Source organism: Indicator indicator, chromosome 21 (assembly GCF_027791375.1).
Source record: "Indicator indicator isolate 239-I01 chromosome 21, UM_Iind_1.1, whole genome shotgun sequence".
Taxonomy (NCBI): domain Eukaryota; kingdom Metazoa; phylum Chordata; class Aves; order Piciformes; family Indicatoridae; genus Indicator; species Indicator indicator.
In genome coordinates, this window is record NC_072030.1 from 12,115,141 (window position 1) to 12,141,672 (window position 26,532).

Below are 26,532 nucleotides of genomic sequence, written 5' to 3' on the forward strand. Positions count from 1 at the left end.
CCCACTCTGGACAACAAGAGGTTGGAGAATTGTTCCCTCCACCTTGCACATACATTGGTACAAAGCAGGTTTACTGCTGTCCATTGAGAGTCAGGCTATGGTACCCTGTGCCAGGACCAAGTGCTATGGTGTCTGTCTCCAAACATCTCTGTGAACTGCCTCTCTGCTCAGCTCTAAATCATTGCCTACATACATCATTTTACATTAAATATCCATCGTTGTTTACATAAAATATCCATTGAAGCATAACTGTATTGCAGGCTCAGAAGCAGGATACAAGACTGGGATTTAGGACATAAGAGCTCCATGCCTAGCTCTCCTACTGATACTTCGGAACACTTAGGAACATGTAATCCTCACAGAATGTCTCTATTGTGTAAACTTAGAATCATTAACTATGTAAACAATAAGAAATTGCAACGGTGGGCTTGAGGAAAAAGAAGTTAAGAAGAGCAAACCAGTTTAGACTAACTCTGTGGCCAACTTATCTCAGCCATATCAGACAGCCTAGAGAGCATGCACAAAGTTCAGCTAAAGGCCATAGAGAGGAAGAGGTTAGACACCCCAAATGACCACCAGGAGATCCCCACAGTGTGTAACAGGCATGCATTCATTACATATGTAACAAATTCCACGAACTAATATGAATATTGTAATCACTTCTTAGAAAAATGATGATTATGTATGAAATGCAAGCACATATTCTCTGAATTTCACTGGCTTTGGTACACTTTGGTGGAGCGATCCCCTATGCACCCAGATGAAATAAAGAAAGACTTCCTTCCTAACACCTCATTGGTCTTTGAGAGTTTTCTTGCTGCATTTGGTAACACTACTGCCCCGGCAGGAGCAAGCTGTTTCTCTGCTTTATGCCAGTCTCCCTGGAAAGGGTCAGGGGATAGTCTATTCTGTTCTCACACAAACCACTGTGATTTATGGAATAAAAGTAAATGCAAGAGCTAGGCATTAGTGAATGGTGTTCCTTCAGCATCAAAACCACAACACCCACATGTGGTTAACTCCAGGAAACTAAACACTTGTTTAAACACTAAACCAGTGACTGTCTACTCCTCGTCTTCAGACAACACTCACAAGTGTATTAACAGTACCTGGAATCTGAAACACTGAGTCACACCTTCCCACACATCACAGAAGCATTATGGGTTGGTAAAAGTTTTATTTGTTAATTACATGTTTGAGATCCTAGCTTTATTTGAACTAGTTAAATGCTATTTTTAAAAATTAATTTTATGTTGCTTTCCAGACATGATGTGGCTTAATCATAGAACACTAAAACAAAATAGTATCCACTGAAGAAATTTATCAAGAATAACTACTAAAGCAAAGTTCATCGAGGTTATCTGTAGCATGAGCTTGAGCTGTAAACAGACTATGCAATACAAAAGATAGGTGTTAATATAGCAGCAGTTACTGAAAATGTATCAATTTATAGTCCTAGTCTTGCCAAAACCATCAGAGAGCTGAGCAAGATGAGGTGGACTTAATTTTAAGGAAAAGATGTTACGGTTTTTCTGTCGTTAAAAACAAATAATCCATCCCAACCAACTGAACAAAACACCTCAGAAGGAAACAAGCTCTTTTATAGCTTCTATTTCACAATAGCTAAAGTATATTACACTGTGAGATGCTTCCACCCCATCTCCCAAATCTCAAATGCTTTCACTATCAGAACTGATCCTCTGAGATCTGGATCCTTCCCAAGTTCATTTAACCTGTTTAATTTTTAATGGCTGTCACTACTTATTTCACCCAGTCAGTCAACAGCTTCTACAGTTCAAAATGCCAGCCACCTGCTTCCCACTCTGGTGTAACACAGAGCTCAGGATCTACAGAAACTTTTCATCTCCATCATAAAGAACTTGAAGGAGCTGTAAAAGAGATTGATCCCTGACAGCTGCACTAAACTTGAAAGCCCCTTCTTGGCTCTGAAGGAGAATTCTGACCTGAAAAGGGGTCTTGAGTGAGTAGCCTCAAAGGGAATAAAATATTAGCCTGTAAAACCAGCACTCACTAGAAAACTCAGGTGATCTTTTAATGTAGGTACACCTCCTGCCTCAGGCACAGCCAAAATAATTACTTGCCACACAGCATCTCAAGCTCCCAGGTTGATATAACAGGCTCCACTTCCTTTTGTCCTAAGTATCAAAAAAAAAAAAAAAAAAAAATCAATGGCCAGCTCTTCTTCTCTAGTGATCAAGCCCCATAGGACAATGCTATTTATCATCATATCCCATACATATTGCTGCAGCATTAACGTTTTACATTGACTCAGCTCCAGTTGGTCTATCTGTGCTGGTTAATGTCTTCTAATAAATCCTGTGGTGACAGGAAAGAACTGATACCAGCAAGTAACACTTCACTACAAGGCTTATGGATTCTAACCAGAAGTAAAATTTACCCCAAAAGCAGGAGAGGGTGGAGAGAGGGAAATCTTTGTTGATCCACCTGCGGGTATGTCTAGAAACCCTTGGGAAGCAAAGGACAGTACATTCAGAGACATCCCACTTGTGCAGCGAACATTGCTGAACCATTTCCTGTTGCCAAGGTATGTGCTGGCAGAGAGAGGTTACCAGGGCACCACGACCTATTGTCATGTAAATGAGCAGTTATTGAAGGGACTTCCCAGCAACAGCCACATTTTTTCACTAGCGTGATCCCAGCATTGAAAAGGAAACAAAACAACTGCGTGAAGGAGAAGCAGTACTGGCTGAAGCCAGAAAGTGCAGCTCTCCCAGAGCTATGGCACACTCTCAGGGTTCGTGCACCGTAGATCTCATGAACTCTCGTCTTGGGCGCGATGCTGTATCTGCGCAACACTCTGAATTTAACCTCTCTCAGCCAAAGTTAGATTTCTTTGTGGAATACACTGAATTTCACCATTTTCTTGCATCACCCAATAGGTGTGACCAGGACCTTCAGCAGAAACCACCCCTCGGACAGGTTTGGCCTCTCCTGAAGGAGAAAATACCCAAACAGTTTTGCCTAACAGATTCTTTTCTCTGATAACAGGAACTCTATCACCTTCTTCCTTTCGCAACAAATCTGATTGGGCAGGTCCAGCTCGATTCACTGAACCTCTACTATTCACCAACCAGGTTGCTTGTGCTAAGTGTTTCTCCCAGTTTTTCAAAGATCCACCCCCCATGGCTTTGAGAGTGGTTTTCAGCAAACCGTTGTAGCGTTCGATCTTCCCTGCAGCTGGTGCATAGTAGGGAATGTGGAATATCCACTCGATGCCGTGCTCTTTGGCCCAGTTTTTTACAAGATTGTTCTTGAAGTGAGTTCCATTGTCTGACTCAATCCTCTCTGGAGTTCCGTGTCTCCACAGGATTTGTCTCTCCAGGCCAAGAATGGTGTTACGTGCAGTTGCATGAGGAACTGGATAAGTTTCCAGCCATCCAGTGCTTGCCTCTACCATAGTCAGCACATACTGCTTACCAGATGGAGAACGAGGTAGAGTGATGTAGTCAATCTGCCAGGCTTCACCATACTTGTACTTGGACCATCGGTCACCGTACCACAAGGGCTTGATCCGCTTTGCCTGCTTAATAGCAGCACAAATGTCACAGTCATGGATGACTTGTGTGATAGCATCCATGGAAATGTCAATGGATCTGTCACGAGCCCATCGGTAGGTTGCATCTCTACCTTGATGTCCTGATGAGTCATGGGCCCACCGAGCTAAGAACAGCTCACCTCGGTGTTTCCAGTCAAGATCAGGATCAGGATCAGAGTTTGTGTCCACCTGGGAAACTCTTGCAGCTAGATCTGCCTGATGGTTGTGTTGTTGTTCCTCTGTAGCTTTGCTCTTAGGAATGTGAGCATCGATGTGTCTCACTTTCACTGGTATTCTCTCAATGCGAGCAGCAATGTCTTGCCACAGATCTGCAGCCCAAATTGGCTTTCCTTTCCTCTGCCAGCCATTCTTCTTCCAGTCTTTCAGCCAACCCCACAAGGCATTGGCTACCATCCACGAGTCGGTGTAGAGATAAAGCTTTGGCCATCTCTCACGTTCAGCTATGTTAAGAGCTAGCTGGACAGCTTTTACCTCTGCGAATTGACTGGATTCTCCTTCTCCATCTCTCGCTTCTGCAACTCTGCGCGTTGGGCTCCACACTGCAGATTTCCACCTTCGCTTGTTCCCAACAAGACGACAGGAACCGTCTGTGAACAAAGCATATCTCTTTTCATCATCAGACAGATCACTGTAAGGAGGAGCTTCCTCAGCACGAGTTACTCTCTCCTCTGGAGGTTTAGCACAGCTTGTGCCTTCTGGCCAGTTTGTGATCACCTCCACCAAACCAGGCCTTTCGAGATTTCCCATTCGAGCTCTCTGTGTTATCAGAGCCATCCACTTAGACCAGGTAGCATCTGTTGCATGATGTGGTGAAGAACCTTTGCCTTTGAACATCCAACTCAGAACTGGCAATCTAGGAGCTAGAAGAAGTTGTGACTCAGTTCCAATCACTTCAGAAGCAGCTTTCACTCCTTCATAAGCAGCTAAAATCTCTTTCTCTGTTGGAGTGTAGTTTGCCTCTGAGCCTCTGTAGCCACGACCCCAGAAACCAAGAGGACGTCCTCGTGTCTCCCCTGGAGCTCTTTGCCATAAGCACCAGGTTGGACCATTGTCACTCGCGGCCGTGTACAGAATGTTCTTAATGTCTGGACCAGTTCGGACAGGTCCCAGACCCATCGCTTGGACTACCTCTCGCTTGATCTGGTCAAAGGCTGCTTGTTGCTCAGGACCCCATTGGAAACTGTTTCTCTTTCGAGTCACATCATAGAGAGGTTTCACAATCTGACTGTATCCAGGAATGTGCAGTCTCCAAAATCCCACTATGCCTAAGAAACGCAGAGTTTCTTTCTTGTTGATGGGATTTGCCATGGTGGAGACTCTGTTTATCACATCCATTGGGATGTGACGGCGACCATCTTGCCACCGCACTCCCAGAAACTGGATTTCTCTGGCAGGTCCTTTCACCTTGTCTCGCTTGATAGCGAAACCAGCTTGCAAGAGAATGTCAAGGATTTTGTTACCTTTCTCGAAGACTTCTTCAGCAGTCTCACCCCAGACGATGATGTCATCGATGAACTGAATGTGTTCTGGAGCTCCACCTTTCTCCAAAGCATCATGGATCACTGCATGGCAGATGGTTGAACTGTGAATCCACCCCTGGGGCAAACGATTGAATGTGTACTGAATGCCTCTCCAGGTGAAAGCAAACTGAGGCCTGCATTCCTCTGCTATGGGAATAGAGAAGAAAGCATTAGCAATGTCTATGGTAGCATACCATTTGGCCTGCTTGGATTCCAGCTCATATTGGAGTTCCATCATGTCTGGTACAGCTGCACTCATGGGTGGAGTTACTTCATTCAAGGCACGGAAATCAACTGTCAGACGCCACTCTCCATTCTGCTTTCTCACAGGCCAGATTGGACTGTTGAAAGGTGAATGAGTTTTGCTGATGACCTTCTGACTCTCCAACTGACGAATCAAGTTTTGAATGGGCACCAAAGAGTCACGGTTGGTTCTGTATTGTCTGTGATGCACAGTTTGAGAAGCAACCGGCAGCTTTACATCCTCTATCTCATGTTGTCCCACAACTGCAGATTCATCTGAAAGCTCAGGTCTAATGGACAACTTCAATTTTCCTCCATCAGTTTCTACAGTTGCTATTCCAAAAGCCCATTTGTAACCCTTAGGGTCTTTAAAACGCCCTTCTCTCAGAAAGTCAATTCCCAAAATACAAGGTGCATTAGGACCTGTTACAATAGTATGTTTCTTCCACTGCTTCCCAGTTAAACTTATATCAACCTCTATCTTAAACAACTCTTGAGATCCACCAGTGACTCCCTGAATAGTTATAGATTCTCCCCCTTGATAATTTGATGGTATTATGGTGCACTGAGCTCCTGTGTCAACCAAGGCCCTGTACTTCTGAAATTTTGAAGTGCCAGGCCACTGGATGTACACATCCCAATAGATTCTGTTATCTCCATTATCCCTTACCTCCCCCTGGCGGAAGGCAGGGCACCCCTAATGGTGGGGATTACCTCCACATGTACAGCTGGCACAACGTCCAGCACCAGAATTAGGATCACTGTTGGAGCTATCAGAGTTGTTCTGGGAAACTGAGGAAGCGACAGCTACCCTCCTGGTATTGCTACCTCGGGATCTGCCCCTCTGCAGCTCCCGTAACCTCTTGAAAAGATCAGAAGTTGGTTGACCATCCCATCTGTTCATGTTCTCACCAAACTGATCACGTAGAGTTATCCAGATACTGCCACGTGATTGCCTCTGCTGTCTGTTTTGGTTTGACCTGTTCTGGAATGGCCTCCTTGGAGCACGTCTGTTCCTAACAGCTGAAACTTGTATCCATCTGGAGGAAGAGGAATCAGAATCATCCCCCTTCATCAAGTTGGATATGGAGGTTTTAAATTCCTCCTTCAGCTCTTTCATGCAATTCTCAATCTTTCCAGACAAAGTTTCAATGGCTGAAACCAAAGAAGTACGTGCAAGACTATCCTCCAATTGCCTCATTTGGTCAGTGAAATAGCCAACAGTGGGAGGCACTCCACCATAATTTCTTGCCACAATCCTGCTTGCCAGAATAGTAGCATAATTAGGAGGAGCAAGCTTAATGAGCTTTTTGGCAAGGCCTGTTCCAACAGGAATTTCATCAGGATTCAGAGTCTTATGATCTCCGTATATTATTTCTCTCACAGCAAATTCTCTCAGACGCTTGATTCCCTCATCTATTGTGGTCCAGGGCTTAGGGTTCCATGGTAAATCATCTCTGCTGGGGTACCTCAGCGAGACTGCCAGTAGGAGGCGTGCCCACAGAGAAGCTTTACCAATGCACTTGCCTAGGTGCCTGTCTATGCCTGTATCCTTTGAGAGCATCCCCAACTGAGAGGCCGACTTGTCGCCTACCACCAATGCTGGGGCTCCCATATCAAAACACCTGGCTAGCCAAGACAGGACTGGCTCGTTATCTCCTCTGATGTAATCCTTCCTCACATGTCTAATTTCCTGTCTGGGTGCATTAGCTGACTGTATGTCATCCTCATCATCATCATCATCATCATCCTGAGGTCGCTGTCCCCATAATCCTATTTTAATCCTCCGTTGAATTTCCTTGAGTTCAGAGGCACTGCCTGCAGTTGCTAATTCAGCAGGGTCTACATCTCCATCATCCATGTGGGGTCTCAAGAGGTCTGCCAGAGTTTTAAGGCTAACCTTCTCTTCCTCACCAGAAGGATCTTTCTTAACAGAGGGACCCTGAGTAGAAGGACCCTCATCTCCATCTGCACCATTTCCTGCAGCATCTGCATCTCCTCCTGCAGCTCCTTTGCGCTTTCTGCTTACAGTGGCCACCAAATTTACTGGATTGGCTTTCACATTCACAGCAGAGTTGGAGGGAGTAGAGGAATTTTGTGCAGGGTTAGCAGGAGCAGAGGGAGTCTGTGCAGGGTTGGTAGGAGGTGTGCTTTGAGATCCTGCAGCCACTGCTGCGTCCATCTGGGCAGCAGAGGGAGGAGGAGGAGACTGTGCCTCGTTAATGGCGTCTGCCTGCACAGCTATGTCTGTCTGCGCAGCCATTTCTCTCTGTGTAACTATGTCTGCCTGGACAACCATTTCTCTCTGTATAACCATGTCTGTCTGCACAACCATTTCTCTCTGTGTAACCATGTCTGTCTGCACATCCATTTCTCTCTGTGTAACTATGTCTGCCTGGACAACCATTTCTCTCTGTGTAACCATGTCTGTCTGCGCATCCATTTCTCTCTGTGTAACTATGTCTGCCTGCACAACCATTTCTCTCTGTGTAACTATGTCTGTGCACCATTTCTCTGTGTACTATGTCTGCTGCACATCCATTTCTCTCTGTGCAGCTGTGTCTGTTTGTGTACCCCTGTCTGCCTGTGCACCCCTCTCTGCCTGTGTAATCGAGTCTGTCTGTGTCGCCGAGTCTGTCTGTGTAACTATGTCTGCCTGTGTACCCGAGTCTGTTATCTCAGATTCTGGCAAAGGTCCCGCAGCTGCTGCTGCTGGCTCTGAGTCAAAACTATCGGCAGCTTTCTCACAAACCTGAACTGTGATTTCCTGGTCACCGTAATCAGAATCAGAAACCAATTCCGAACCTCTCTGAGCTTTTCTATGTTTCTTCTTACATCTACGCAGGTCGGAAGAGTGAGTAGCCTTACGTCTTTCTTGACACAGTGCTATCAGCAGCCATATGATTATTCCAAGAAACAACAAAATTAAGGCTAGCACAAGATATCTAGGGTACCACTGGTTCCAAAGACCCTCTGTAGTTGTAAGAGGAGTAACAAACTCAAATGTGTCTGCTAGCAGATTCATAGTTGAGTTACCATATCTTCTAAGCCCAATAAGACCACAACAGAATTCAACAGCATTCAGTAACTTGTTCTTAACCCAAAGAAACGACTTATATGCCACATATCTCACAATCTTGTCTATCATGCAAGAAATGGCCCATCTGTAGACAATCACACTGATAATAGATAAAATAGAATGACTCAGAACCCAAAACAGCTTCATTTTGCTTCCTAATCTGAGCAGAAATAAATCACAAGCAATCGAGCCCCACGTTGGGCGCCAAAAATAAAAAGTGTGTCGGTGTGAGCTGAAATTCCCCCCCCCACCGACAATAACCAGGCTAGCTCAGTCTGGAAGCAAATGAAAAGCTGTATTTACAAGCAGATGAAATGCAATGAATATGTACAAATATACAAAATTCACAACATTTACAAATATATACAATCAACAGAAAAACACAACCAATCTCCCTTTGCTTCCCCCCAAGGGGACCCTCCCAAAGGGGGCCTCCCTCTCCCAGGAGCTTCCCCCCCCGACCCCCCTGGACAGAGAAGCAGAGTTTAGTTAGAGCAGAAAGTTGTTAACTTAGCTGCCAAGGTCAGTACGTGTTATCTTCAGCCAGAAGAGAAGAAGAAACAGCAGCCAGACAGCCCAGCAACTGCCCCCACTGCCGAACGCAGAATGTGCAGAATGCCTACTTTGTTTTGGGTAATAGTTCTTAAACATTTCTATCTATCCAATGGAAGTGTTTAGAACAATCGTTATTTTGCTTTCTTACACCCAATAGTGACTTATTTACATTCTTTCACTTTCTCTGTTTTGAACTTTGCAAGGAAAAATTAAAAAGACAGTTTCAAACCACCACACACACCAAACCTGCCTTTGGTGAATTCAGAGCCGACTACTCTTTATTGAAATGGAAGCAGGGAGAGACACCATCCGGAGTCCTGAGAAACACCTGCAGTGCTTTCTCACAACATTGTTTTTCATGATTTGTGACACTGCAAACAGTAGAGAAAAGCGACGCACAAACCTTCACTCTGAAAAAACAGTGCATTCACACTTTGCTGCTCGGGATTAACTTGCATGCAAGGATTTTGAATTGAAAACTGTTTAGAAAGCTCACTGGCAGAAAACGCAAACGGAAAACACCCACTAGAAGCAGTTTTCCAGAAAAAACAGAAAGGCATATAGTTGCAGCTGTACATCTACACATCCAAATAATTTGTCTTTTCTGATGGTTATTACTGTTGCTTGACAGATTCTTTTTTCCCTTTTCAGGTAAATTCACAGATTACAGCAGTGGTAACAACTTAGAACAACTGGTGTTTAAGTTTCCTTTCTTGAAATAAATGACAAGTTTCTTATTCTTCACTGAAGTACTTGCAAACAGCAACTGGCAAATAGAAAATTCAGAGGTAAATAAATGTTTGCCTCCACGAGTGAGCCAGTCACACACCACAAAAACCCTTCAGAATGAAGAGATACCTAGCACTAAGTGTCCTCTAGATATGACTGAATCAAAGCTTTCCCTTAAATCTCTGTCAGGGTCAATCTTTCCTATACTTAAGTCACCTCTTGAAACTGTTTTGTAAAATCAAAGGTACGGACTGCATGTGGCACCAACTACCTATTTCATTTAACCATAGGAACAAAAGGGTCACATTTTTGGACTTACCATTCCAAGACAAATTGCGGAAGTGAAGAAAACAACAAGTGCTCATACATTTGAATTCTGCCCTAGCTGATTCAAATCAGGGTGAACTAAACTCATGTCACCTAAAGTAACAGACGAAAATTGGTCTGAGTGGTTTGCATAAAGATAAAAAAAAAAAAATTGAGAAGTTCCGGTAACAAGAATGCAGCCACAGTCAGGAGTGTTAGAGCAAAGAGAACACAAGAAAGGGGAGGGGAGCAGGGAGGTGCAAGCCAAGGCCACAAAAGAGAGGCCACCTTCATGCTCCTATGACAGAAAAAAACCCAAACAAAACCCAACCAAAATAACAGATTAGAAAGAACTGGGAATCAGTGTGGAAAAAAGAAAAAAATCTATAACCCAAAGAATGGCCTTATTCCATCTCCTTGTGCCATGTCCAATGGAGAAGTTGATACTTCACACCTATAGGAAACTAGCTCTGTCCTTTCCACACTCAGCAGCCTAGCAGCAACTGCAAGGACCACCATCATTCTTCCTAAAGCTCCGTAACAAACCTTCCCAGGGAATGGCAGACAACCATGGCTACCAAGGGCTCTGTAAGAAGCAAAGGCGCCTCAGCAGCCAGCCTTCAAAATCAGTTGGTTTTCAGCCCAAGTGAAGTAGCTTCTGCCATGCACTCCACAACCCTGAAAGTGATGCAGAGCTAGGAAGGACTTAAGTTTAGTGGGAGGCTTTTGTGAACTAAAATGGCCACACAAATGAGCCCATTATGGAGTAGCAAAGCAGCGTGGCCATATGGTTGCTGTGCTTATGGGCCCACATATACCATAGCTGGCTTTGGTGACAGAGGCCCTGTGGCTGCACCTCACTGAAAAATGAATGTTTCAGAGTGCCAGAGGTGCCAAGGGAGCTAGCTGCAAGTCAGGGAGACCACGAGCTCCTTCCTTTAGTGTGACCTGGCACGATGCAGAAAAAAGCTCACACTGAGATACAGAAAAAAAAATCGTTTACATTTGTACCTGCTGGGAGAGGAAAAGGCAACACTAGAAATTCAGAAAAGGCTGCTGGGAAGGAAGCAGAAACAGGAACAGTTTCTGAAGGTTAAGTCAGGACAAAAGAAACCATAGAGACAAAATATTGTGATGTGAGAAAGCAAGAGGGCAGCAGAAACCAAATCTTGCAGAACCCAGACTGCTGAGAAGAGGGAAACCAGAATGGTTTCTGGAGATAACAACCTGGCAGTTTGTGCTGGCTCATAGAAAGAATTTTGGGCAACTATTTACAGATCTGGATTTATTCCAACTAACTTCCCTGAGCTAGAGAGACACACTATAGTACCTTCACCCAGAACAGCAGGAAAGACACCTCCAACTCTTCTGAGCAGTCATGACCTGTACTGTATCTGACAGCTGGATCACTAGTCTCAATCTGCCTAGGGCAGTCCTAGTGCTCAGCTAACACAGGAGATTTAAGGGACCAGCTGAAAGAGTTTCACACTCACCCAGGCAGAGTCCTCTACTACAGCCCCAAATGGTTAACTTACCTGATGCTTCCATTCCTTCTAGTCCCACACTCCTCTCTTCAGACACACAGTGTAGTACCACATCCCCAAACACACTGCTCAGTATCACACTTCATAGGGGTGCACTCCCAGGGATTTACCCCTGCCAGTGCCCTGGCTCCACCATTCCCTCACCTGGACACCTGCTGAGCAGACAAGTTTGTGTACCCTGGAGCAAATGATTCGACTGATGGTACACCTCTTCTGGTAACCAAAGGGATAAGGACTGACATCTTGATCTTTCTGCATGTACATCATATGTCCATGGGCAGTTCTCATTCCTGACAGTATACCACAAGACAATTACTTACACAGTACTCACTCTGTTGCTGTGAGACAGTCCCCTTCCCACTTCTTCTGGCAAAGTCAGCAGCTTTCAGCAGCACTGGACAGGCAATACATCAAGTGTAACACAGCCTGCTTTCAGCCCCTCCAGCAAACCACTGCTGGGAAACACACAGAGCAAAACATGCTCAGGCTGCAACACCCCAGCCACACAAAGTACAAGAGCTGTAAGCTTCAACATACCTGTGCTCAAACCCACTGCATCAGTTGGCTGATCTATTATATATATACAGGAGTACCACAGTTCTAAACACAATCTGCTCACCAGCCTGGACTCAGCCTTGACACTTGGTCGCTAGGCGGCACTATGCGCAATACTGAACTGCTTCAAACTAGTAGCGTTTCGAAGTGCCACCTGCTGGCACTTTCATTATTTACACACAGCTATATCAGAACAATGAGTAGTCGAAGTGCCCATGTGCTTTTCAGTTGCAAGACCTCCAACCCCCCCAGACCCACAGCAACTTTATTTATACTATGAAAGGTATGTATTGCATCTACACCACATAAAACTATCATTAGAGAGGCTGACAAGTCATCACCAGTGCTTTCAGAAACAAAAGCAAGTATTTTGACAACACAGAGGCTGGTAATGTAACTTTCAAGATGGCCCAGACAGGCGCACTTCAGAGTTGAACTGGAACGCAGTGCTTTTCTTTTACAATTCTTAATCACAACTCCATATTTAGCTTTGTAACCAGGGCAGAAGAATCTTTTCTTTCTGCAAAACTAAATCCAGAAGTTACCGGTTTCCGCTGGTGATCATGAAGGAGGCAGCCATTACACTTTGCCAACTTGCCCTAATGTTTTCATAAAAGTGATGTAATGCACCAAGACCTAGAAGCTACAGTCACAACAGCTCAGAGTAACTCAGTTACTTCTGAAAAGGGGAAAAGCTGTCAAGACTGTTCCCACACAGTTCCTCCACAAGAATACGATTTTAAGGTTGAAGTTATTTAGAAGCTGGAGGCACAACCTCAACAATAGTCACTACAGACTACCACCCTTTGGATATAGGGAAAACTATTTCCTCTGAAGAGAGATAAACTGTTGGCTGTCTGCACCCAAGTCTCAAAGACTATTCTTAAAAGGATAGCAACAGTTACTGCCAGGAACTGGCTGATGTCTGCTTAAGCTTTCTGCCCTAGCCAAGAGATCCATAACATCTGCAATGAAATTAATCAACCTCTCCAATTTGTTTCTCTTTTCCCTCCTTGAGCCTAATCCCTCCGCATGTTCTAAATTTTCAATTCTTCCACCTGTCATGGCTTTCTTCTCCAGTTCTTCCTGCAGGACTCGCAGACAAACACCAGTCCCGCAAGAATAAAATACATTTGCTGTGAAGAACTAGTTCAGTTTACTAACTTGAAGCTATCAAATCAGAAAAAAAGTTTAAGCAGATACAAAACCTACAGCTGGCCTAGAATAGCAACAAGCACCACCCAAATCTCACAGTGTAGGACAGCAATATGGAAACCAGGTGCATCTGCTCCATCCTGAAACAAGCAGGAGTTTCTACGATTCCAACCATTTAGACAACAAAAACTTTGTTAATGACAATTTATTCTTTCAGTAAGTAATAGCCAGCTCTTATGCGACCAGGGCAGAAGCTGTTGATGATTCACTAAAGAGAGAGAAGAGAGAGAAAAAGAGAGAAATATTAATTGCAGAGACAGTTTTTCAACCAATTGTTAAAAAGACTTCTTCAATTTAAAGCTCTAACTACCAGATCTGAGCTTATTTACCACTTGTTTTAATTTTTTTATGGCATAAAATTTCACTCTTCCTTGGGAGTAACATAACATTCAAAACACTGGCTAGCTGTACTTGAGTCTTCTCAGAAGCAGCAGCTAACCCTGACATTCATGAGAACACTTCTACATTGGCTAAATTTTCTTAGAGAAAAACTGCAAATTACTTGAGTTTTTGCCACAGCTACTAAGGCATTTCTTAGTAAACTTTTAGAGCAACATGAAATACAAGACAAAGAGTTTCAAGGACAAATACTGCATGTGAAGTGCGACAAAAGTTACCTAGTGGACAGCAACCTTACTGGTTGAGACAATGACTTTTTCTGAGCGTTCTGACACAGACACATTGCACCTGGCAATCAGTTTCATTAATTTATCAGTCAGTATTTATAAAGACACCTATTCTTTGCTACCTGGTTTACCTATATGCCTATATGCCACCCTCTGAGTAAGAGCCCCAGCATACTGTTTACAAAACCTACAGGACTTCAGTGAAACCAATAACCTAAGAGAAGACTTACTACTTCCAGTTAGGTGGCAGCACTCTCTTGGTTTTATAGTAGCGAGCCAGCCGGTGGATTCTGCTTTCAATCAGAATCAGGCGGAACTTGGCATCTTTATCCTTGAAAAGAAAGTCACATTACAACCAAGCACTACTTTGACTTCTCAATAATACACAACTCAGATAAGCTTTAATAAAGTTAAAAAAAAAATAAATCCACAACCACTGCTACAAACTCCACATTCCCATTAACAAAGTCTGAAGAATTGAGTAAAATTAGAAGAGGACCAGAATTACATGGTTTAAGCAATGCTTTCAAGATCCTTTTAGCAGACAAAGACCATTATCCTTACCTAAAAGCCTCTTACTCATAAAGGGACACAGACATGAGGTATACCAAGAGTCTTTGCTTTGTCAAATTGCAAATAAACCACTGTATTATTTAAAAACAATAAAACACAAGAGTTCTCCACTAACACTTACCTTTCTATTTCTCTCAAGATGCTTGCGAACAGCAACAGCTTTCTTGATCAAGTGGTAGAGATCTTCTGGAAGGTCTGGGGCCAGTCCCTTTGATTTAAGGATTCTCAGAATTTTGTTGCCAGTAACAAAGCGAACCTGGGCAACACCATGGGAATCCCTCAAGATCACACCTGAAACAAACATTTATACGTCACACTGAAAGGAACAAACTTAGACAAACAAATCTTGTGAAACCAAGCTTACAGTTACATTAAGTGCTACAATATTATTGGCAAATTTTCCAAGAAACTCACTAAAGCTGAATAGGCAACCACCGTTTCATCTATGGTTAAAAATGATGTCACAGACATCTTAAGAACAAAGTGTACTGTACCATTAGGATCATGAATACTCTCAGGATTGCAATAATAACAAATTGTTTACAGAGCACATAATTACACTGCATAGCTCATGACCATTAGAGTTGTAGCATGCATACATTGAAGCAGAATTCTAGAAGGGTCCAAACTACCAAGAACTTGTCTGCTATGCAGCTGCAGTGCCTGGTTCAGTAAGCCCCTGAACACAGGGCTACAGGTATTTCAGATACATCAAGCTTTTCTCACTTTTCTCCAAGAACCTGGCCAAACTAAACCTTCTTGTAACATCTGTTAGTGACCATTCCTAAGGACAGATTATAAGATTAAACAGATGCTTCCTATTTCCTGCTTGGAAAAAAACCCAACACCTCAAATACACTTCCTGCAAGAATAAGACACATGACATTTTCCGTGGCATCCCCTCAGTGAATATGCAGGTACATCAGAAAACCTGTATTTTCCTAACATGTTATGGAACATAAGTTGAAAGAGCAATTACATTATTAGTATCAGAAAACTGTGTTTTGTTTCTGTTTAGGAGTGATTTGTAAACCTCACCGATTTGAGAAGGAGTCAGGCCTTTTTTAGCCAACTTGTAGATCTGTTCCTTTACATCATCAGAAGTAAGTTTCAGCCACTAAAAAAATCAGTTAGATAAAAAACACAAGTGATGAGTACTGCTTAATACAGAGTAACAGGCTAAATACATGAGTTTTATAAATGGTAGAAAGAAGCTTTGAACTGCTTGAAAAACACAATCAAAACCAAAAATGTCATTTGTAATGATACATATTATGAACCTATAACGCTAGTGAAATGTGATGGGGGAAAACAGAGCCTCCCACCAGCTGCTGTACCATCAGTTTCCTTAACAGCCACACCAAAAGCACAAATACAAATTTACAGAGCAAAAAAAAATCACTGCCACTGGAATAACTGAATCTTTGACAGAAATACAAAACTGAGAGCCTCTCTTAGTAAAGCACCTACAAAAAACAGCGAAAATCAAACTCTGTACACTATTTTGAATGCTTAAGCTAATGGATCCACTCAGACAGGATAGTGCCGTTTCTATTCTGTTACACTATGCTGAAACATTGCTTTAGTGGTTAAGGGGGAAACAGCAACAAGCTAAATAATCCTCGCTCTTTAAACGCACTACGAAAACCCCTTTTTATTTCACAGTCTGAAAAAAAGCAAAGCAAAAACACATTTTGAAGCGCTCGGCAGATTAAAACTCTACAAAGCAGCCGCCCCGGCCCACCGAGGTGTGCACGGGATGAGAATGGCACTTACCGTTGGCACGCTGCGTCTGTAGGGCAAGGCTGACTGGGACAAGCCCTTTCTGTGGGGAAGAAGCAGATCAGACGCTAAGCGGAGCGGGACAAGCTACGCTGCTGCTCTGACACTTCTGTAAGCCGGCCTGCTACAAGCGCTTCCTACAGGGCCATAACCAGTCCGCGTGGTCGAGGCCTGCCCGCCTTCCTCCTCACCTGAAGAGAGGGCTACCACCAGCACACGCCACACCGCACAGCACCGTGAACCGGTGCCCAGGTTACACAAGCATAACCGTGCCCAGGACCAGCCAAAGGAATCGCAAAGCGGCGCCAGCCTCAGCCGTTCCCCACCCTACCGCCATATCTGCAAGGCCTCCATCCTCCCCCCTAACCCCGCACTGCTGCCGCAGCAGCCTTTCTGCTCCCACCCCCGTCCATGGCTCCTTTCCAGCACCTGCAGCTACCCCGAGCCGGCCCCACATCCCAGTACCAAACTCCGCAGCGGGCACTTACCCGGGAGCGTGCATGCGACCCATGATGGCGGCGGCAGAAAAGACCGAGTGCGGCGCAACAGGGCCTTCCTGTCCCGTTTACACAGGAAGGGGCAGGTCCGCACCGGGCCGCCAGCCAATCTGTGTGCGCTGCGCAAAGCGCCACGCCACAGCCTGGCCGGCCCAGCGTTCCCGCCCTTAGCAGGAGGCAAGCGGCAAGCCACAGTGCAGCGTTGTCCCGGCGCGGGAAACACCCCCCCCCCACCTCACCTGCCCCGCCGAGAGTGAAGACCACCACACTTGTTGGGTTTTTTCCCAGAATAGTGTTTAATGTACGCAAAGGACAGTTACGAGTCACATTCCGCCCGCTCAGTACGGGCACGGCCGGGAGCAATATTGTACATCTTTATTAACGAACTCAGTCAATTAAAGTATTTGGTTCTTAGATATATAGACAAAAGGAGGCAAACTCGTTCTCGCTGACTTCATCACTTCCAGCACTATCTCAGTCACAGTGTCCGAGTGAGGTGCACGGGAGGTGGGGGAAGGCCCGGCCCTGCCCAGGCCCTGAGCCCAGGAAAAGGGCCCTTAGTTAAGGCAGGCGACAAGAATTTACTTCTACACAACCCTACTGTAAAAATATAGACAAGAACTTTAGCAAAGATCACAGATGCTTCTTTCAGAGACAGGTAGCTGGAGATTGTAAAAAGGCAGTAATAAAACCATCAGTGCAAAGTTCTAGGTTAACAGAGAAAAGGAAGAGGCTTTAGCGCAAGCTGTACTCCGAAATACCCAGTAAGGTCTCTGCAGACAGTTCTGCTTCTGGCTGCAGGTCATACATTGCATAAAAGATTTTTTTTCATTGAACAAAATACAAAATGCTATTAAAACTGCATGTTTTCAAGCTACTGACCGTACTGGTAAATTCCATCCCATCTGAATATTTTCCTCTTACAGCTAACATTTATACGTAGAGTAGATTGAAGTCTTATTGCAACAATCACCTTTTTCTTAGTTCAGAATAGTGCAAAGAGGTGCAAGCTTGGTGCTGTTCCTCTGTTTGTGAGGAGAGGACAAGGCCAGATCCCCTAGACAAAAATCCATGACCATAAAAAGCTTCAGCCAGTGAATAGCTTGAAAAGGAAGGGAAAGGCACAAAAACGAGTTAAGCTATGAAGAAGATAAAAATCAGAAGTCAGGACATGTGCTAACAATAATACAGTACTATACATATTTTATTTTTTTTTCATAGTCCAGACAACTGTTAAAACTGCAAATCATTTTTTAAATGATTTTAGTTTATTTGTATTTTGTGCTGTAAGACACTGTGCTTTAATAGCCAACTGCAAAAAAGGCAGTACATATTGCTTTCATTTTATTTCACAATGGAACGTTTCACAAAAACAGTAGTCTACTTTCCTGTGTTTAAGTGACTTGTGATTCTAATGATGGAATGAAGTAAGTCTCAAAAGCATCAAGTGAGCAGGAAATATATCTAGTTAGTTATATAGTTCATTATTTACAGGCTATATACTAAATGAAAAATATGGAGAAGATGCCTAATAAAACTGGGATTTGTTAGCGCCCATTAGTATCAACCCAGTTTCTAACATTCAAGATATTCTTAGCTTTTTAATTGCAATTCCTACGAAATTGGACCATGAATATTTTAGGCACCAGGAGATTCAAGTTTACTTCTCTCTTCTGTATTGAAGGGAGATGGGTCAGTAGCCAGGGAAGGAAAATCAGATTATGAAATAGGTTTTTAGTGCTGGGTATATAGAAGGCTTTCTCCATACTGCATCTTTGTTCATAGTTGCATGTTTTACTTAAAATTTCATTCTAGTCATAATCAGTGGTGATGGTTTGTCTTGCTTCAAGATTTAGTACTAAAGTGTGCAGCTTCACATCTTTCTTTAGACAGAACATGATCATCCTAAGCATAGAGTAAGGTAAATAAAAAGGCTATACCTGCAGTGCAGAAACACCCAATGAAGTAACCAGTTAACAGGAGACAGTAAGGGACATTTGTACTCCACTGTCACAATATCGTTCAAATTTCATGTCCCTTGGAGTAAAGTATTTTTAGTGGAATTAATTCTTAGTGAAGTGAAAAACAGTATTGCTATGAACTGTTAAAAACCAAAACGTAACCAAGTTCCTCCCTCGATGCTCTGATAATGCAACTCACTTTTGGCCTCCAATTCATTCAGCAGTTGTGCCTTTACCTGAAGGTAGAGGTACAAATGTCACTTTGGATTTAGTGTTTGAATCTGTTCCACAAGTAATCACTGCAGTATTTAGAAGTTCAGACATTTCACAACACTGAGAAGCTGGGCATATTTCCTACAGCACCACATTCACCCAGTCTTCATTCAGTTTTCAGAGATTATGGGCAGAACATGGGTTAGAACGTATGCAAATTGCACTAGCTATGATGATCAGTAAAAGTGATGTTACTTGTAAATAACGCATCTCAGGAAAAGACTTCCAGTAGAACCTGCAAGGTATCAAATATGAGAACATTTCCCCTTTTTAAGGGGCTGAAAGTTAACACGTGCACATATTTAAACACCAGAAATGAGGTAAAAGAGAAGCACTGAATTATAAGGCACCGTTATTTACAACTTCCATTATTGGCACTCATTCCAATAAGTCTTAGGGAAGCATGAATCTGGGATTAAATGCAACACTAAGGATTTTTTCCAGCCCTTCAGCCTTCATTTCTACAGGTGTATGTGAAGCCACCAAAATTTTATCCACCACTGTTCCTGTGGTGTCTAGCTAGTAGTGGGAATGTAACCCTAAACCAGGTCATTTCTTTGATGTTCTCCAGCATCATGCCATGGTTGACAGACACCACACCGGCAACAAAAATTAAGAGCAAAAATGCACTATATCCACAGGCCTAACAGGTAAGTTATGGTTTAACCAACCAGCATGGTCAAACTGTTCATTTCATTTTCATGGATGGTTTAAAAATTCCTTCCTTTACCACAACTCAACATCTACAGTGATGCCTTGGTAACATCACTTAAACATAAACCAGGTTTTCTAGAAGTCTTCCAAATTAGGCTACATGACTGTTGGTCCAATGTATGTGTTGAAATGCAGGTTCTCTGTTATTTTAAGATGTACAAGTTATCTTCAAGTAGGAAGATGCTCAAAGCATGAGTGAATACAATTTTTCTGGTCTTACTCAGGCGTAGAATAAGTTCACAGATAGGGAACTGCAGTTAGTCGATACCAGTTAACAGTCTCTTTGCTCAAATTGAAGTCCTTTAGTGAGAGTGTAATTCCACCCAAGAAAAAGTTCTCACGTAACGATTCTGCACTGAGCACACTTAGCTGAAGTTCTCTCTGTTTCAGCATCTCCATGCTATATCCACTGTACACAAGCTAGAAGATAAAAGGCGAGTATTTTGTTATCCAAATAAGGTCACAGAGGTTGTCCTTTCTTCTGACTATTAGCCACTGACATATGTCTTAACTGCACACTATGACCATTCATTTTGTCTGAAGTATACTGATTTTATTTTGTGCTCCCAAAGGTTAGTGTTTAGAAGGACCAGCCTTTCTCTCCATCACTCCTCAGAATCAGTGAAATTTCTGCTTACTTGCAATAGTACACTTACCTACTCCTCAGGTGCTTTGAGCTTTGTTTGGGGAGTTTTGTCTGGTTCATTGGTTGCTTTATAGTTTTGTTTTTTAAATAAGGTACAAAGTTTTTCAAACTAAGTTCCTTTTCCATTTATATATCTTTGCAGGCTATTTTTAGGCAATGTTTTGATTACTGCTTAGAGTAACACACAATAGCAAACCCTAGGGAGTTACTGCATGAATTTTTACTTGCCATTTCATTGAAGGTTGGATTTCTTGTCTTGCGGGAGATTTTGGTTTTGCGTTTGGAAGTTTTGTGTGCATCTGGGAGTAAGTATGTTTTCACATAGGGATTTGGATCCGCACCATCCTCTGTAACCTACAATCCAAAACCAAGACAAGTCAGAAAACTTGTTAGTGCATACCTATCTGAATATTTTTTTCAAGGATCTAGACTTTGAAATCAAGCTAACTAGGGGCAGCAGTTGATTCCATTGATAACTGGAAAAACCAGAGGAAGAGAAACAGTTCCACCATTCCTGCACCAATCTACACCAAAGACAAAACGGTAATTGACAAAATAGAAACAGCACTTGGCAGTGAGCTCAGTACCTCTACTTACCAGGTCCTTAATGTGCATCACCATGATAAATAGAGTGCTGTTTCTGTATGATATGGACAGCTTCACTTCTCCTCCCACTTTTCCTGAGGTAGGACTTGATGGATTTGCATCTGAAAAAACACACAATTATTTCCTCTGTAATATTTGTACATTTTCAGCAGTGCTACACTGACTTCTATATGGGAAAAAACCCCAAGCCTTAGAGCAAGTTCAGTTTCTATTTCTAATTCCCTAGTAACAAGGGCAAGGCCAAGGGTTTTAAAGATTTTTGCACTTTATTGTATGCTTGGAGGTTTAAGTAAAAACTTAAATCATTTATTTAAACCATAAGCAAACCCAAGTAATCACATATATTGTTGCAATTTTTGGTAATGTTTTTTTAATTTCCTTTAAACTATGCAGGCATATCTGGAAAGACAGTGAAGCAAAATTTTCAATGAGGGAAAATTACAGTTAATTAAAAAGCATTTAAAAAACTAAACAACCCACATCGTAAAGATGTCACACTACAGTCATCCAATTTATAAACATCCCCCCAAACCGTTACCTACCTGTAGGTCTGGCCATTCCATCTATTCCTTCCACTTTGTCATCACGAAGTAATGGATGGAAAAAAGTATAAACAAGATCACACTAAATTTGGAAGAAAGGTTGCATGTTAGTTTAAGTGTTAACAAGCACCAAAACCTGACGACTTCCACTGGATTTGCTTAAGTTATTTCAACTCACTTCTGCCACCTCTGAAGAACTGTTCATCAGACTCTGTATGTAGCTGTTGAGCTCCACTTTTCTTTTAGCTGCTACATCTTTTATGTGTGTTCTGCCCAGAACCATCTTATTAGGAAAGCTACAAGGGAAGAACAAGGTAGTTTTCAGTTAACTTCTCCACTGTTTACAGTACAGTTAGATTTCCATCCTAAGTGCTGGCATCCAATTTTATATGTCAGCCATGAATGGAAACACAGCATGCTAATAAGTAATGGCATTACAGACAGGCAAGGAAACATTTATAGGTAATTGTTATAAGTGATACGATACATAGACTAGACACTGAGTTGTTCCTCTGGCTCTCCTTAAAACTTTGAGACAACAGCCTTCTCTCTTAATTGCCACTTTTGAGGTCTAGTTTGGCCCTCGGCAGTTTTGTCTCCATTTCAAGCTATTTTTTGCCTCCAGCCAGCTGGTTGTAGCATTGTTGCTTGTTACAATAGTGATGAGCGAGTTAGGAACATACCCTGGTAACTTCCAAAGAGGAAAGAGAATGCCAAGCTTGTTGTGGAGCTCCTGGAACTCATCAAATGTTCGGAAGACGAAAGTTGGTTCAACTTGCCCTTCCCTCAAAACTCTCACTACATAGATCTGCCCAAAATCACAAAGATAAAAGTAGTCAGAGTATTTGAGAATTGGTACAACAATATAATTTTGTCAACAATTAACTCTTCCTACTACAGTAATACTCCTGTAGACATATCCCAGTAACACTATTTGCATTTTATAGTAGAATTATAAATAGCCCTACTGTAATGTAAAGTAGCATCCCACGATCTTCCCGTAATGCAGATCCACCTCTGTCAGGGGACTAACGGTAGTTAAGGCTAAATTGTCCACATTTTCCCTTTTGAGCTTCATTGTAAGTTCAAACTGTACAGCAGGCATACAAAATGTTGCTACATCAGTGCAGGATCACATCAAGACATGTATCTCTGGGGTCAGCACTACCACAAAATTTTTCAAATGGAGGAAACTAATGCCTGATTACTTTTTTCCCAATCTAATTCAAAATTCTAAAGGATTCCACATTTTTAAGTGACTATTTGGTGGGCAGCTGCAAGCATACTGCGTATTATATACAAGGAATTTTTAAAACTACTGGGGCTACATTCCTAGGATGCAGTTATTGATATTAGTATGAAAGGGAAATGTTTATTCAGTGGACTCATTTTATAGGCAGATGAGTTAAATGCCTACTCTAAAAGTAGGTAACTGGGAAGAGGTTTAAAAAAAATCTAGACCTAAGGAGACTACATAATCTTAAGGGTTTTGTTGAAGAGGCTATTTTGGCTTAGATCAGGAGTGTTCAAATACACTTATAATACAGTGATTCATCACAAAGCTCTTTTAGCATTATGCATCTTTGTTCTGAAGCCTTTCCTAGCTGATGCCTTACCAGATTAAGATATTTATAGTAAATAAATTGTAGAAAGAGATGTGCATTTGCATGTTATCAATACAGAACACTTCTTAAATAACTTATATATAACTTGAGTTGACCATTCTAGGCCAACAAATAGCAGTAGAAAAATAAAATAAATGAAACCCCTGAAGATGGTTGCACATCATCATAGAAATAAAAATATTAATGCAAGTCCTGAAATGTGACCCAGGGCTGTCAAAATGCTGAAAGTAAACTGTAGTCTGACTATAAGTGTGGGTGCATTAATACAGTAAATGAGGCTCTTCAAGAGGAGCAAACTGAGCTTTAATGAAGGTCAGAACAAAATCAGAAAGTATTTAATTTAATGACTCCTGTTCAGGAAGAAGCGGTTTTGCAAAAGGCAGCTATGTAAGCATACAAACATGACTCAAATCCCCATTTTTAAAAACCATCTCCTCCAACACAACTTCTGCCTTTTCTGCTTCCTTCTAGATCTTTTCAAAGAAGTGGCTTCATTCTGAAGACTACTATTGGATGCTAAAAATACTAGTCTGTCCTATAGCACTCCTGTGGTTGGTTTCCCTTGGCCAGCAGCTAAGCACCCACACAGCTGCTTGCTCACTCCCACCCCCTCATCAATGGGACAGAGGAGAGAACAAGAGGAAAAGTGAGAAGACACGTGGGTTGAGATAAAGACAGTCCTTGGGAGGGGAGGTGACGCAAAGACAATTACTCTCCACCTCCCACAAGCAGACTCATGGCCAGCTAGTTCACAAGCAGCAGCCACCTTGGAAGACAACATCCACCCCCACTTGCTTTCTCTATCCCGTTTTCATTGCTGAGCATGACACTGTATGCAATGGAGAATCAATTTGACCAGCATGGGTCAGCTGTCCCTGCTCCTTGGCCACCCACAGCCCATTTAGTACAGGGGGTACAGGGACAAAGTAGAAGAAAAAGAGAAAGGCTTGACACTGCACAAGCAGCAGCAGCCAAAGCACCAGCTGCTATGAAGCAAGCTAACTCCAGCGCATCCAGAGCCAATCCACCCTTGTTCTTTCCCAGGAAGTAGGAAAGTAGGCCCAGTCCTACCTATTTTTCAATTATAGGCTTTGTTTTCACTTTCCAGTCATCCAGAGCAGAGCTTAGTTTTGGATGTCAACACTGGTAAATGTTCCTAGGCTCCCATTATAGCCAATGCAGTCAGACTTGAGAAAACTCTACATCTCACCCCAAATCTGAAATTAGTGCCCAACTGAACACGTATCTATAGCTGTATTTACTAAATCCCTGTCTATCCAGGGAACCTAGTTGTCTACCTCAAAGCTAGCTACTTAAGGCTAGAAAAGGGAAGCTTTCCTTGTATTAATTTTGTGTGATTAAGTACTGAACTTATGGCAAGAAGCAGAATGTATCCTCTTGCAACAAAATGCACAGTATGTTCAGTGAATGGAAACAGAGTCCACATACTTACATAATGTTTATCTGGGTTATATCTCTTCTGATATGTAAACACAGACACTTGTTTAATTCGTCCATCCTGTTTAAGAGAGTATGTTTTAGCAGAAAATGAGAGGATGGGTTCATCATTAGAAGGAAGACCTGAGAAACGCAGCTGAGCCAAATTGTGAATGAAGAAATTAAACTTCGTGGCAACACTTCCCAGACTTGATTCAATCAACCTATAAAAGAAAAAACGTCAAATACTAGAGCATGTCATAATGCACAAGAGGCTGATTCATTGGTAGAACTATGGAAGTCTAAGAAAAATAAACCCCAATTTCTTACTGACAAACAAACAGTTTTTAAACTGGAAGTTTAAAAGAAAGTTTGTTCTCCAAGAAGTGAAGTTTTTCCAGAGTTAGTAAAAAAGTTTCCAATTTTAAAAAATACGTACAACAGCACATTTTGTAACACAGAGCAACAGTTACGCTATATACACACCTCCACTTCCTACTGGAGTGTCATCCCCCCTTCGCAATGTGCAAAAGCACTTCTTGGAAGAGAAAACTTCTTTACATGAATTACAAGGTTCCCATCAGATGGAATCATAGAATCTTACACCACTATTAAACAATTTAGGATGCATTCAAAGTGCAAGGGTCAAACAGGCAAACAACGACCTGCTCTCACTATTCCAAACAAAATTTTTGCACAGTTACTCTTAAAGGCAAAGCATTTTAACACAAGCATTAAGCTTATATGAAACCGATCTTATTTATGTAGTTCACTGGTTAACCAATATTTTATGATTCTACAGTGTAACTACTCAACTTATACAGACACATTTGTAAACCTATTTTCTCATAGCAGAAAGCTCTCATGAAGAGGATGATGCTGGCAGGTATTTTAGTTTGCACTTATCCAGTACCTTGTAAAGAAAATTGTAGCTTCTGCATCTGTTGTTTGGGGCTGGAGAGCATCCTGGACGTACTTCAAGTCTTGAACCCCACTTAGTTCTGGTAATCCAGAAGAAAGCATCTGCAAGATTTTACAGATTTCATGCAATAAAACCAATATAATTTTACACTGAAATAATTAAAAAAATCTTAGACCAAATTAATTTGAAGCTGTACTAACTTGCTAAATGCAACAGCAATAGCCAATAATCAGTAATTATTCCCTTCACCATTTCTGCTGAGTTAAAAGCAGCTAAGACATTCTGCAGTACAATCTAGAGTATCTTTTCAGTTTTAAATTCTCAGGAAACAGGTAAATAGTAAAATACAAACACACACACATTTAGAAGAAATCCAAATACAGCGTGCCTAAAAAGTAGTTCTGGGTTTTCAGTGCCTGCATTAAGCATTTTGGTAGCATAAAAAGCACAGCTTTTAATACAATCCAACATGAGAAATCTATCAAGATTTAATTTAATTTAATAAAACGATTACCAATGAAAGTAGGTTAAGGAAGAGGTTTGCGTGTTTTCTTATCAAATTGTAAGCTTGACAACAGAGATCCACAAACAACTGAAAGCGAATCGTGGGCTTTTCACCACCATTAATGACATAAGCCATATCTGATGTTAGCACAAAAGGCGCTCGATCCCTGGACAAAGAACACAGGATTTATAACTTAATTACAAGGTCTATTAATTTGTCTTGTGCTTCCTCCCCCCCTTCTATCCCCACCCATTAATCCATTTTACAATCCATTAATGCCATTTTACTTTTTGGGGTTGGGTTCTTAGTGCTCTCTCAGACTCCCTGCACATTCATCTGGTTCTGGACCTACAGCAGATCTCCTGGAGTAACATTTATAGGACAGGTACCTTACAACACCTCATTTCTGGAATCCGTAACACACCAAAACAAATGTAGTGACTATGCTATCACCCAACTATAGTGTAACTCCTGTGCCC

General features: G+C 42.2%; 2 protein-coding genes across 5 annotated transcripts in view; both read right to left on the minus strand.

Moving 5' to 3' along the window:
• Positions 1 to 13,479: 13,479 nt before the first annotated feature.
• On the minus strand, positions 13,480 to 16,878 carry RPS13 (ribosomal protein S13). Its single transcript, XM_054390364.1, has 6 exons — positions 16,814 to 16,878; positions 16,320 to 16,368; positions 15,582 to 15,660; positions 14,665 to 14,834; positions 14,201 to 14,301; positions 13,480 to 13,552 (listed from the first exon to the last, which is right to left on the minus strand). The coding sequence occupies exons 1-6, from the start codon at positions 16,834 to 16,836 to the stop codon at positions 13,519 to 13,521; spliced, it is 456 nt and encodes a 151-aa protein (XP_054246339.1). The 5' UTR covers positions 16,837 to 16,878; the 3' UTR covers positions 13,480 to 13,518.
• A 234-nt stretch (positions 16,879 to 17,112) lies between these two features.
• Positions 17,113 to 26,532, minus strand: part of PIK3C2A (phosphatidylinositol-4-phosphate 3-kinase catalytic subunit type 2 alpha) — a 38,084-nt gene continuing 28,664 nt past the window's right edge. For all 4 annotated transcript variants that reach the window (XM_054390612.1, XM_054390615.1, XM_054390616.1 and 1 more), the window contains 9 exons: positions 26,063 to 26,219; positions 25,540 to 25,649; positions 24,643 to 24,850; positions 22,248 to 22,372; positions 21,743 to 21,860; positions 21,565 to 21,646; positions 21,014 to 21,123; positions 20,645 to 20,770; positions 17,113 to 20,190 (listed from right to left, as the gene is read on the minus strand). In XM_054390612.1, the coding sequence (XP_054246587.1) occupies positions 20,008 to 20,190; positions 20,645 to 20,770; positions 21,014 to 21,123; positions 21,565 to 21,646; positions 21,743 to 21,860; positions 22,248 to 22,372; positions 24,643 to 24,850; positions 25,540 to 25,649; positions 26,063 to 26,219 (1,219 nt within the window). In that variant the 3' untranslated portion in view covers positions 17,113 to 20,007. The remainder of the gene's footprint in view (positions 20,191 to 20,644; positions 20,771 to 21,013; positions 21,124 to 21,564; positions 21,647 to 21,742; positions 21,861 to 22,247; positions 22,373 to 24,642; positions 24,851 to 25,539; positions 25,650 to 26,062; positions 26,220 to 26,532) is intronic.